This window comes from Salvia miltiorrhiza, chromosome 6 (genome assembly GCF_028751815.1).
Source record: "Salvia miltiorrhiza cultivar Shanhuang (shh) chromosome 6, IMPLAD_Smil_shh, whole genome shotgun sequence".
NCBI classification, from domain to species: domain Eukaryota; kingdom Viridiplantae; phylum Streptophyta; class Magnoliopsida; order Lamiales; family Lamiaceae; genus Salvia; species Salvia miltiorrhiza.
In genome coordinates, this window is record NC_080392.1 from 34,096,110 (window position 1) to 34,109,370 (window position 13,261).

The 13,261-nt window shown below is 38.2% G+C and overlaps 1 protein-coding gene across 1 annotated transcript in view; it reads right to left on the reverse strand.

The window, feature by feature from the left end:
- Positions 1-5,413: 5,413 nt before the first annotated feature.
- The window catches only part of LOC130990795 (metalloendoproteinase 5-MMP-like), a 35,873-nt gene continuing 28,025 nt past the window's right edge, over positions 5,414-13,261 (reverse strand). The window contains exon 3 of the mRNA XM_057915028.1: positions 5,414-5,635. Within this exon, the coding sequence (XP_057771011.1) occupies positions 5,414-5,635 (222 nt within the window). The remainder of the gene's footprint in view (positions 5,636-13,261) is intronic.

Genomic DNA, 13,261 nt, shown 5'->3' on the forward strand with positions numbered 1-13,261 from the left:
CACATGCTATTTTGTTATTATCTCTACTCATGATTCAATTATAAATCTAGATCTTATCATTGACTGTGATTTCCATTGGATATCATTAAATGATGTCAAAGAATTTCAACAAGAGAAAAAGGGGAGAGAGAGAGGGGGGGATGAGGAGGAGGGACTATCATAAGTGGTTTGCAACTGCAGAAAAGCAAGATGGGCCTCAGTTTGAGCGTGGTTCACATAGTACGCAGAGGTTAGGCTGGTGTTTTGATGGGGATGACGAGGAAATTAAGCGGGCCTTGGAGGTGCAGTGAAGGGTTTGTTGGAGCGGAAGTGGAATGGTGTGGCGTCAGTCTCACTGGATTTGGTAAACAATGAGGAGGGTTTCCTATTGTTCATCATGATGAGAGAGAGAGAGAGAGAGAGAGAGAAGAGGACATAGATGGGGTGAGCTTGAAGTGATGATGTGTAGTTTTTATAATTTTATTTTATTTTATGTGACAATCAAAACAATATCTTTTTTATTGACACTTCAATTTCAATTTAGCCAAGTTATACTCATTCCATCTCAATTTAATAGGTCACAAGACTTGGACACTGATGTTAACAAACAAATAGTTTATTAAATTGAGATTTATTAAAAAAGTAAAAGAAGAAAAATCATCCCTTGAAAGCACAAAGACGCAGACTAAGGGCACAAAACATGAAAACTAAAACTGAAACTCAGGATAATCATCCATGTTATCCGACCAACGCCCATAGACAACATTATTCATTGCAATCATACTGGGCCTATTGGTGAGGTCAACCACAAACTCCCTCGGCTTGTAACCCATTTCTTCCGCATTCCTGAGACGACTTTTAATACAACCTTCCGGAATTGCATGTACAGGCTCTCGTCCCTTTACCGAGCCCTTTGGACGACCACGTCCGCGCTTCTGCTCCGAGAGCAACTGCATTCCCTGATTAACCTGTTCCTCTAACCTAATTATATGACTCGCCATCTCGTCCGGAGTAGGATTTGACTGCTTACCAACATCAACCTCCGTAATCTGCTCTATCACAGGTCCTCCATTCTCCGTTGTTGCCCCCGGCAAACCAGGGATAGGAGAATCAGTCTCTGTGCTCGCCCCAACCGGCTGCGCCAAAGAGTTTGGCGCTTTTGCCAACTCATGCTCCAGATGTTGTGCTCTATAGCGTTCTCAAGGGCTAACTCCTTATTCTATAAGATGCTGGCCTCGCAGTCGAAGTCATCATCACGCCCTTCTAAACCCTTCATGGGACTCACAGCCAGGCGTCCCTCTCTAGTCTCCACATCAATATCCTCATCTACCACATCCTCCTCCTCAACATCTTCTGCCACCAAGGATCCAAAAGAATTCCCCAGCAACTCCTTCGGTTCAGTAATCTGCTTCCTGTCATTGGACCCAACCTGCTCCGATTCAGCCACTATCGGCTCCTTCCCAACCTGCTGTCTTCCACCGACCTGCTGCCACTCAAGCACCGGCTGTGGCTGGGGTTTCTGGGTAATCTGCGGCTGCTTCGACAACGCCGTATTCGTACCATTCATCTCCCCCGGCGCCACCGATTTGTTCTTGCGGCATCCATTTGGAGAATGTCCCATAATCTTGCAGCGACCACAATAAAGAGGAAGATTTTCGAAAACAAATTCCACATGAAAAGAGAACTCCTCCATATCAATAAGTATAGTATTAGGGATAGGAAGAGACATATCTATTTCAACAAGAATACGGGCGAACTATCCAAAATCTCTTCCTGCCGACGCACCATCGATCTTCAATGGGTGGCCCAAGAAACGTCCAATGCCAGAGATAACTTGTGGATTCCAGTACTCGATTGGAAGGTAATGAATTCTGACCCACACGTTAGCCAAAGGAGAGTTCTCCTTGAACGGATCAAAATTGCAAGTCCACTCCCGGAGCCGAAGATTTCCCTTCGAGAGTTCCCAGATCGCCTTCTCCTTTGCTATAGCTTTATCAGTCGCCGTAGTAAATCGGAGTGTATAATAGCCCTTTCCTAATGGAATCAATTGCCAAGCAGAAGCTATACCCCAAAGTTGTTGAAGCTCCGACTTCAACTCCATAGTTGAACGTGGCTTATCGCATTTTCCCAGCAGGAGACGTCCTGTCAACGCGTGCTCAAATGCTTGAACCTCCTTAAGATATAAAACCTTTGGTATTTTCAGGGAGAAATGATCTCCCTCCTTCGTTGGACGCAAATCGTGAAACACATGGGCTGCTAAATCCGGCCGCTTAACAGGTCGCTTCACAGTGGCGTTCGCATAAGAAATCCTAGCGTTTCCAGGCACGCTAGGGTTTGCAGTAGTTACAGTACCACCAGCGGGATTGTCCGCAATCTTGGCAACATCATGTGTCGCCGCGCCGTTGCCTGATGAGCCATGAATAGTCATGGAAGCGGGAGATCGACTTGAAGAGTTGGGCTTATTTATGGTTTGTGGCTTTTCAAAATTCGCAGAAACGGAGGGGAGGTTAAGGGCTCCCTTGTCGCGAAATCCGGCTGGCAGAGAACTGGCCATCGTTCGGCAAAAGGCGGCGGCAGAATTACGTGCGGCTAGGGCAAAAAGAGAGAGAAACGTCTGCATCATCTTGAGAATCGATGTAATTTAATAGTGATCAAAAAGAAAGAACAACAAACAAATAATTTATTATAAAATAGAAGAGATAAATTAACTTTTTGAGAATATATTTTTCAAAAAGTATGAGACAAAAAGAAATCTATTATTTTTTAAATGAAAAGAAAGATGATTATTCACTACAAGAAAATGCGGCTCTAACGACCGAAATTTCGGTCGTTAAAACCCCGACAACGGTCGTTAATGGTGTTAACGACCGAATTAACGATCGTTTTCGGTGGTTGTTGTTTGCATCGTCGTTTTGAGTCCCAACGACTATTTTTTTCGGTCGTTAAATCTAACGACTGAATTTTTATTTTTAACGACCGAATTTTCGGTCGTTAAAAAGAAAAAAGAAAAAAGATGATTTTTTTTTATTATTTTTTTTAATTAACGGCCGAATTCTTTATTATTAACGACCGAATTTTCGGTCTTTAAAAATAAATAAAAAATTATATTTTTTTTGAAAAAAAATATTTTTTTTTCTTTTTACCTTTATCTTTGTATCACACAAGTATTTGGTATTTCTATTGTATTTTGATTTTAATTGCATACGATTTGACGAACTTTCCGGTGGGTCACTCATCTTACTAGTGCTCTAGGTCAACACGTTTAACTTTGAAGTTCTTTTCGAGTAGTCACCAGTACAGAACACGCGTATTATTGATATAACTAACACCTATTAATTCATTTAAACTCTATTTCAATATACAATATTATTCATTCATAACCTTAGAATATATCGAGATGATATCTAAAACTTGTGGTGCCGGCGAAATATTTACGGTAAATATATGATAAAATTTAAAATAATAAAAAAAATTAATATTATTGTAATTTTTTTAAAAAAGAAGAAAATAAGAGTACGAAAAATAACAATCAAATATACAATGAAAATAACAATCATTTTTAAAATATTCTCAATAATTGAAAAATAAGAATTAAATAGAAAATTAATTAAAAATAATTAAATATTTATATATAAAAATGAAATAAAAAAATAAAAATAAATAATAACAAAAAAAAATGAAATTTAAAAATTGGAAAAATAATATTAACGACCGATTTTTCGGTCGTTAGTAAATAAAATAAATAAAAAATAATAATAAAAAATAATAAAATAAATAAAAATATAAAAAATGAAAAATAATATTAACGACCGAAAAATTCGGTCTTAAATTTTTTTTATTAAAAAAAATATAAAAAATTAAAAATAATAATAATATTAACGACCGAATTTTCGGTCTTTAAAAAAATATAAAAAAATAATTAAAAAATACTAAACATTAAATATAAAAAAATAAAAAAAAAAACTTGAGTAAAATTTTGAAGTAGCCAAAATGAAGCATAAAACACAATTTATGGCCACACATTGAAAAAACACAAATTTTGGCCATTTTTATTGATTTGGACGTTTTTGCCCTTAATGAGGCGGACTGGGTAGGATCAGGCACGCGGGTCGCGTGCCGGGTCGGGTTAGGCACTTATGGCACTATTAGTGCCATAAGTGCCATCGAAAATCCAAAATAAAACCAAGTAAAATAGTCATTTTGGCACTTATGGCACTAATAGTGCCATAAGTGCCAACGAAAATTCAAAATAAAACTAAGTAAAATGGTCATTTGGGCACTTATGGCACTAATAGTGCCATAAGTGCCATACGTGCAGCACAAATACAGAAACAACAACATCATTTAAACCCTAAATGGAACATCTAAACCCTATGGGGAAGTGTGCACTTATGGCACTATTAGTGCCATAAGTGCCATACGTGCAGCACAGATCAGATCAGCACAGATCAGATCAGATCAGATCTGATCTGTCGCCGCCGCCGCCTCATCATCCGCCACCTGACCAATCCCTCCTCCACGCGTTTCAGAGGATCGGATCTCTTCCACCGTCGCCGCCTCATCCTCTACTCCGACGAATTCTGCCGCTGACTTCTGCTCGGCGCCGCTGCGATCAGATCAGCTTCGCCGCTGCGATCAGATCAGCTGCGATCAGATCTGCTCCGGTGACTTCTGCTCGGCGCCGCTGGAGAAAGAGAGAGGGAGATGAGAAGGAGAGAGGAGATAGCGCAGCCGCTGGAGAGAGAGAGAGGGAGATGAGAAAGAGAGAGGAAAGAGAGAGAAGGGTAGAATAGTCATAACATACAAAAAATGGCTAAAATTTATGTTTTTTCAAATGGTGGACAAAATTTGATGTTGTATGTTGAATAGGGCCATTTGGCCCTATTGTTTCTAAAAACTTTATATTGTTCTATCAATGTTATCAATGTTATCAATTCTATCAATGTTATCAATCTTATCTATCACATTTACCAAACCAACGCTCGATTGGGCTAATAATCCATTGCATTTCGAGTCAACTTTATATTGTTCTATCTATTTTTCAATTCGGGTCGCAGTAAGAACTATCAAGATCTTCTAATAAAAACTGATCACATTATTGGACATATATAGTACATTTTTAATTAACAGGAAGGCCGAAGTAAAAAAATTGTAGTTAATTAAGTTTAATTTCATAGTTCTTATATATGAATTACATTACACATGAACAACAATGTGATGGGCTGGTCAATTAATTAAAGGCTTTATTTCATGCAAAGATTAAGTATTTAAAGAAAATAAAAAGACTTCATTTCATCTTGTGGACTTCAATTACAAATTACGACAAAACATAAAAACCAACGACGAACCTTAGATACTATCACGAAAATCCTAACATAGTGGAAAATTATTTTCACATGCAAATAAACACACACCTTTAAATCTAATTAAGATTTTAGCGATTGTATAAAGTCCTTATTCCTTGAATATCATTTGCGTTCAAATCTTTAGTCAGTCCGGCTCCCATATTAGGAAACATAATTACCGCCGCATCCGAGCTATGTCCGAGCCCTAAAAGGTGCCCGATTTCATGAAGCGCGACGGTTTCCAAGTCGTGAGCACCGGCAAATGCCCCATTTGACCACCTGTTGTCGGCGTTGTAATGGAAGCTTCCATTAGTTGGTTGTTAGGTCCGAAGAGTCTCGAATAGGTGTATGGGGGGGGGGGGAAATACACCTATGGGCTATTTTTGAGATTTGAAATAAATAACTCAAAATGAAACTTTAAACACAAACAGACTCAACTGGTTTAATGAAAAAGAGTTTTGACTAAACCGATGTTGGCGACTGATACTGAATACTCTTCAGTAATGAGTTATCAGTTAAGTAACAAAGTCTTAACTGATTCAAGTAACGCTTCAATCGAGTTTGTTAAAACAGAGATGTTATAAGTCTTCCTGACTATCAAGGATAGATCAGTCAAACTGATAACATACGCAGCGAAAATCTTTTGTTTCAAATAGTCTTTAGTCTTGAGCAAGTTGTTGGGATTAAGTTTCTCTTTGCACTTAGTCAGTTTTCAGTTAAGCAGTAGGCTAGGAACAAGAAAGTAAATATAGTACCTTTATCGGTAGTCAACTCTTTGACAATTATATCTCTATATAACCTTCAATATTATTTTACCTCACCTTTCCTATACACCTCAATTTTATGAGCCCATATAGTACTAAGTGTCAAGTTATACCCATCAAACATTCATGTAAATAAAGTATCAATGCGTTCCACGACTCATGGACAACGTAGTGATAAATTATTCCATGAGTATCTATATACTTAGTAAAAATCACAGCTTTCCATCACCAAACCACTCCATGACTCATGGCAAGTGATATAGTGTGGTAGCATCTCATGATTTTACTTTTGATGGTAGGCTTGGAACGATGAATCCAATTCAACTTGTCCAATTTAACTTGAAATATAACTTTATAAAAGTTTCAAAAACTTGGGGATTTAATTTACAAGACCTCATCGAAACCTATTAACTAGGTGGGTTATATTAATGCAAACATCATCACATGATTCGCGCAAATAAGCATTAAAAAAATATACTAGCAAACATGCTAAATATATAAAGCGATGGGATGATCATAGCCATTCCTATGCGACCCGTTTCGAGCCAAAAACGGGTCAAAGGACAATCTAAGGGATTTTAAAATGAAAGACCTATCTATTACATCATATGTAATCCCATACATATATGGGCCTTGAGCTCCTCTTATTTCTTCGCCACGAACGTCCTCCAAAAATACAATGAAAAATAAAAACCTCACTTTCTATTCTACACTCATTGCATAAATGAAAAACGATTACATAGAGAGGAATAAGAGGCTCACAGTCCCCATTTTAAAACCCAAAGCATAAAACAAATAAAACCATCACATGGGTATCGGCTCATGATCATCCCCAAATAAATCATGCTAACATTCATCACATGATATAAAGCATAATAATTTTACCAAGTGGATTTAATGATTTATTTCATTATTCAAAGCATGAAGTTTTGATTTTGCATAAAACAATTTTATCACATTGTTAGAATTAACTATTAACTCTAAAATGCCAAAATCACGAGTCGCATCGGCATGCCGTGAGAGCTACTGTGCACGCCGAGCCGCAACAACAGTTGCACACGACGCACACAACAGCACGCACGCACACAGGCTGCACAACACAGCAGCCTTCGTTGAGGCATTTCGCCGAACAGGTGGCGGGCGAGCCAGAAACGCAGCAGCGCATCAGCAAGCCCGCACCACCTGTGCGAACTGCACAACAGCAGCATGCTTATGGCATTGTGGAGCCTAGGCTGCTCACAAAACAGCCCAAAACTCAGCACCATTCAGCCCCAAACTCGCGTGCTCCATTGCCCTAGCGAGTTTGAGCGAAACCGAGACAAATCTCGGTTCCTATAGGCTACACAAGTGACATGGTGCATGTTAAGGCATTCCTCAATGCCCATAGTGGCAATGGCGTCGCACACCATGACCAGCCATGGCAATTTCGTGCCCAAACATCACCATTCAGTTTACGCCAATAAGGTGTTCGATAAAATGCCACAGTCAAGTTTTCATTAAAAACCATGCGAATTTTCAGATTTCCTTCATACTCTTTGAATAACAAAATAAACTCAAGCATAATCAACAATTAAATCATGCCAACAACGAACCAAAAACATCACGTTAACGTGAAACCGGGCTCTGATACCACTGTTGAGATCGGGTCGAAAAACGCAGCGGAAACAATTTTTTTCGAAATTATAAATGAAATAACTATTATTTCATTCCAACGGCATTAACGACTTCACGTTAACATGATGAACGAGCGAGAATAGAATCTCATACCTTTTCGCTCTCCGGTTGATGTCGGGAATGGAAGCAATCGGTTGCTCGCAGGGATCCAAGCGTATCCCCTCTATCAAGTCCACACTTAGTGTTCGTGTCGAGCGATTAGTTCTTCGCTAGCAGAACTAAGCACTTGTGTTGCAGAGAAAATCAGAGAGAGACCGAGCAGAGAGCGTCTGAGCGGCGAGAGCAGAGAGAGAAGAAAATAAAAATGCAGAAGACGTTTTAATTTAAGGAAACGCGTTCCCCAAATTACAGCTGCAGATTAATTCCCTTAATTATGGAAATTATGGAAATTAAATCCTTCTGCGGTTATGTCTAGTGAACAGACGTCTTTTCATTTTCTTCTTCTCCAATCCGGAGAATATCCGGATATCTTATATCCGGATACAGTTATATATATCCATATATATATATATATATATAATTCTGATTTTATTAGATTTAAAATTAATCTAATTAACTTTATCTCTAATTAAATTAATCCTATTAATTTAATATAGAATCAGACTTGTTAATCGGATTATATTCAACAAAACTAATTTAATTGAATATCTAAATTAACTCATTAATTTAGAACAAGTCTCAATTTAATTAATCAAATTAATTAATTGGATTTAACTCTTAAATCGATTCAATCTGACACGTTCTACTAAATTGTGTGTGACCCTCTTAGGTTCACGACTAGCACTAGTAACAGGCTTGTAACACATTACAACTTAATTAATTTATCCGATAAATTAATTCACTTGAAATTAACTGTTTAATTTCAAGAACCTATAAACCATGGGAACATCTAGCAAGTAGCATGGTCATCTAGCACTATGTGAAATAGCGAGTAAACCTGTTTTGATTATGAATCGTCATACACGTACAGTCCTTCTATCATCTAATTTCCCAATTGGATATTGAGTATGGAATTAAATCGAAAACTCAATATAATCCAATAATCATATTTTCAATTGAATTCAATAACTCTTTAATGAATCATAATTCATTATGCCCTGGCCAAGGTCTTCAAGTTATGAACAATGAAAACTATAGGAAATTCTCTTGTCTCACAAGTAATAGATTCTTTATTGACCACTCATTAATCTCCATATAAGTTCATATTTCATCCAACATAAAATCTTTAGTGATTGACTAGCAATCAGAAAATATATCAAAATGAAATAGAACTAATACAAGATTACTATGGTGTCTCAAGTCAAAGGACTAATCGTATACTATCATAATATAGTAATTCTTATTTCGATAAAACAAATTCCATATAAGAATTTCTATCGGGTCAGTTCGGTGTACTTGTTCTCCAACAAGCACCCACATATATACACTTACGTCAACTACGTTAATGTTGATGAAACGCAACATTCTCATCTTATGAGTGTGTATCATATGTGCGAGCTAATTCCAACAATTCAATATCCTTTTCTTGAATAGTTATTTCACTCGGAACTATTTTAAGACCAAAGCTTTAAAGACATATTTCATAATCACCATCATATGCGTGATCATATCTTATAACTCTTTATGGTCTAAGGACTTCATCTAAATCGCATAAGTTATTAAAAACAAATACATTAGATAAATAAATGCCTTTATTAATATAAATTCCAATGAGATTGAATTTACATATAAATAAAAATGACCAATCTAATTGGTGCGCTGGGTGTAACTCTTTCAGTGAGCACCGGCAAATGCCCCATTTGACCACCTGTTGTCGGCGTTGTAATGGAAGCTTCCATTAGTTGGTTGTTAGGTCCGAAGAGTCTCGAATAGGTGTATGGGGGGGGGGGGGGAAATACACCTATGGGCTATTTTTGAGATTTGAAATAAATAACTCAAAATGAAACTTTAAACACAAACAGACTCAACTGGTTTAATGAAAAAGAGTTTTGACTAAACCGATGTTGGCGACTGATACTGAATACTCTTCAGTAATGAGTTATCAGTTAAGTAACAAAGTCTTAACTGATTCAAGTAACGCTTCAATCGAGTTTGTTAAAACAGAGATGTTATAAGTCTTCCTGACTATCAAGGATAGATCAGTCAAACTGATAACATACGCAGCGAAAATCTTTTGTTTCAAATAGTCTTTAGTCTTGAGCAAGTTGTTGGGATTAAGTTTCTCTTTGCACTTAGTCAGTTTTCAGTTAAGCAGTAGGCTAGGAACAAGAAAGTAAATGCTGAAAGCTGTAAATGACACATAAATTTTTACGTGGTTCGGAAAACACTTCCTACATCCATGGTCGGTTGATCAGACCAACAACTTCACTCGCAGGTGCACTGCAAACCAATGCTCGTGCTTACGGGTGCACAGCAAACCGAAACAACTGAAGTTCACTCCTTCAGTACCAACCTTCCGAGTTGGATTTCTCTCGCCCAATACCCACTTGGTACTAGGACTTTCACAGAGTCAGAATACCTTTCTGAACTCAAAACTCAAACACTCAATTCACTCGTTGAAAGAGAGGTTTGATAACTTGCCAACTAAATCACAAAGAAAGAGTTCTTTGCAATTAGTTTGACCTAGGCTTTGGTTGAACAATATATGCCTAAGGTCTAAGAGAATGTGTGTAATCAGCAGTGACTGATTTTTGGCTTTGTAATTCTCTTCTTCGATTCAATCTTTGGAGAGTTGAGATAAAGCTGAGTTTTGATTTTGGCAGAGCTTCAGCTTATGTTGTTGAATCGGTTAAGATTGAAGTGATCCTCGAGCGCTATTTGTAGGAGGCGTCTTGAATAGATCCGTTGGCGGAGAAAGTCTTCAAGAAATCTTCCGTTAGAGAGTAATTTGAATCTGGGCTGAGGCTTCAATCTTCGAGGTTCCTTGTGAAGGAATATTAAATTGAATTAACGTTCCGCTTTGCCCGACGATCGTTTCTTGGTTATTATTAATTTATCATACAACGATTAATCCTAACATGCTCCTATGAATTTAACAGTTGCACATAGGTGTTAGGAATTACTTACTTGTAAAGCGGATGCAGAGGCTGTTGATGATCGTGTCGAAAGACTCCAGTTCTGATCTTCTGAACTGTATCCCGCTCAGCTTTCACCGTTGGATGGACAACGAGTTGTGAAAGTTCCCAAGCTAGAAATCCCTACACGTTTCCTGCGCCTCCTCAGCTCTCAAAAACCCTAATAATTATCAGTGTGTGTTTCCTGAGAGCTGACAGCTGTATTTAAAGAGAAATACAGAGAGAGGGCGCCAACTTTGGTGTGTGGGGCGATTTCTAGCCCTTTCTGGGCTAGGAGACAGTGGGCCAGTCCAGGGACCAGATACAAGGAATAAAGATGGGCGTCAAATAAATTAATTTAACTATGGTCAGCCCAGACCATAATTAATTTATAAATATCAGTTCATTCCACTAGAGAACCGATATTGACTTACCCCTTTATTGCCGGCATTTGAGTCGGGGCTTGTATTTAGACTTATTAAATCCTCGTATTTAAAATATCTGACATCCATTAATTAATTAGAGCTCTGACAGCCTTAATTAATTAATTTCTTGTAATCTTTAAGCAGTACCACTCAAACCTTATTATTGCGCCTGAACTTAATCAACCTGCAGGGTTTAACGCAATAAACATTATTGAGCTCCTTAAGGGGATGTCATTATCCTATACCGGATACGAGTACTAATACAGATAATCAAATATCATATATTAACCGCTATCACCCAAGATACAGAGCACTCAAGTTATTATATAACTCTCGCTCATAGTAAATCAAAGTGATAAACGAATCAACATATATATCTGAAATCTTATTAGTATTAAGATCTTATAAGTCACCGAGATCTTGATTATTCACTTAAGTTAGATAGAAGAATACATCTCACTGTGGTCCTATCAATACGTAATGACGTACTAGTATAGATAAGTAGTCAAGACAAACTACTTCCATCTATACCGCAGCCTAAATCAATAACTTGTCCTAGAGTTATTTCGGCTGTGATTATATTATATCTCTTAAGGTTATTCCAATTATACGGTCTTCTGTGATCTACAACACACCATATAATCTACTTATATAGAGATAAAGAACATACATATGCAATCATGAACACAATCATATAGGAGATAAAACAGTGAACACAGGAATCATTGTATACAAGCATAAAATGTTTTTGCTTTCAGTGTACAAATCCAACAATCTCCCACTTATACTAAAGCAAAACTTTTAGTATACAATGTGTCTAAATACTAGCTATTACAACAAACACCTTCACTTCTTCTCCCACTTATACTGAAAGTTTTTCTCTAAGTGGGTGGCATCAACCGCAATCCCATCCCTCGAGCATGCTTCTCGTAGGCCTTTTGCGGCAAGCTCTTCGTGAAAGGGTCAGCTAAGTTCTCCAATGTATCAATCTTCTCAACTAGCACATCTCCTCTGCTTACGATTTCTCGTATGATGTGGTACTTTCTCTCTATGTGTTTGGTCGCCTTGCGGCTCCTGGGTTCCTTAGAATTTGCCACTGCACCCGAGTTATCACAATAAATTGTGATACTCTTAGGCAAATTAGGGACCACTCCTAGATCCAAGAGGTAGTTCCGGAACCATACAGCCTCTTTAGCAGCTTCAGAAGCAGCTACATACTCGGCTTCCATGGTGGAGTCCGCAATGCACTTCTGCTTTGCACTCCGCCATGATACGGCTCCACCTCCCAAGGTAAACACATAGCCAGAGGTAGATCTCTTCTCATCCCGGTCAGCCTGGAAATCCGAATCGGTGTAACCCAAAGGAATTAAACTGTCTGACTGGTAAACTAGCCTATAATCTCGAGTCCTTTTCAGGTACTTGAGAATGTGCTTTACCGCAGTCCAGTGTCCTGGTCCAGGGTTCGACTGATATCTAGCAACCATGCCAACGACATAGCAAATATCAGGTCTCGTGCAAAGCATTGCATACATGAGGCTACCTACAGCGGAAGCATAGGGTATCTTCCTCATTTCCTCAACCTCACTAGGCGTCTTAGGACACATGTCCTTAGACAGAGGAATGCCATGTCTGAAAGGTAGCAAGCCTTTCTTGGCAGTTTGCATGCTAAAACGAGCAATCACAGTATCAATGTAGGACGCTTGAGATAAGCTCAACATCCTTTTCTGGCGATCACGAACAACCTTGATCCCCAGGATATACGCTGCATCTCCTAAGTCCTTCATTTGAAACTGTTCGGATAACCACTTCTTTATGTCCGATAATAGCTCGACATTGTTGCCAATGAGGAGGATATCATCTACATAAAGTGCAAGGAAAACTATGTCACCATCGGCATCTAAACGGTACACGCAACTTTCGTTTTCACAACGAGTAAATCCATAAGATTTAATGACCTCATCAAAACGCTTGTTCCATGACCTCGAAGCTTGCTTAAGTCCATAAATGGACTTCTTCAGCTT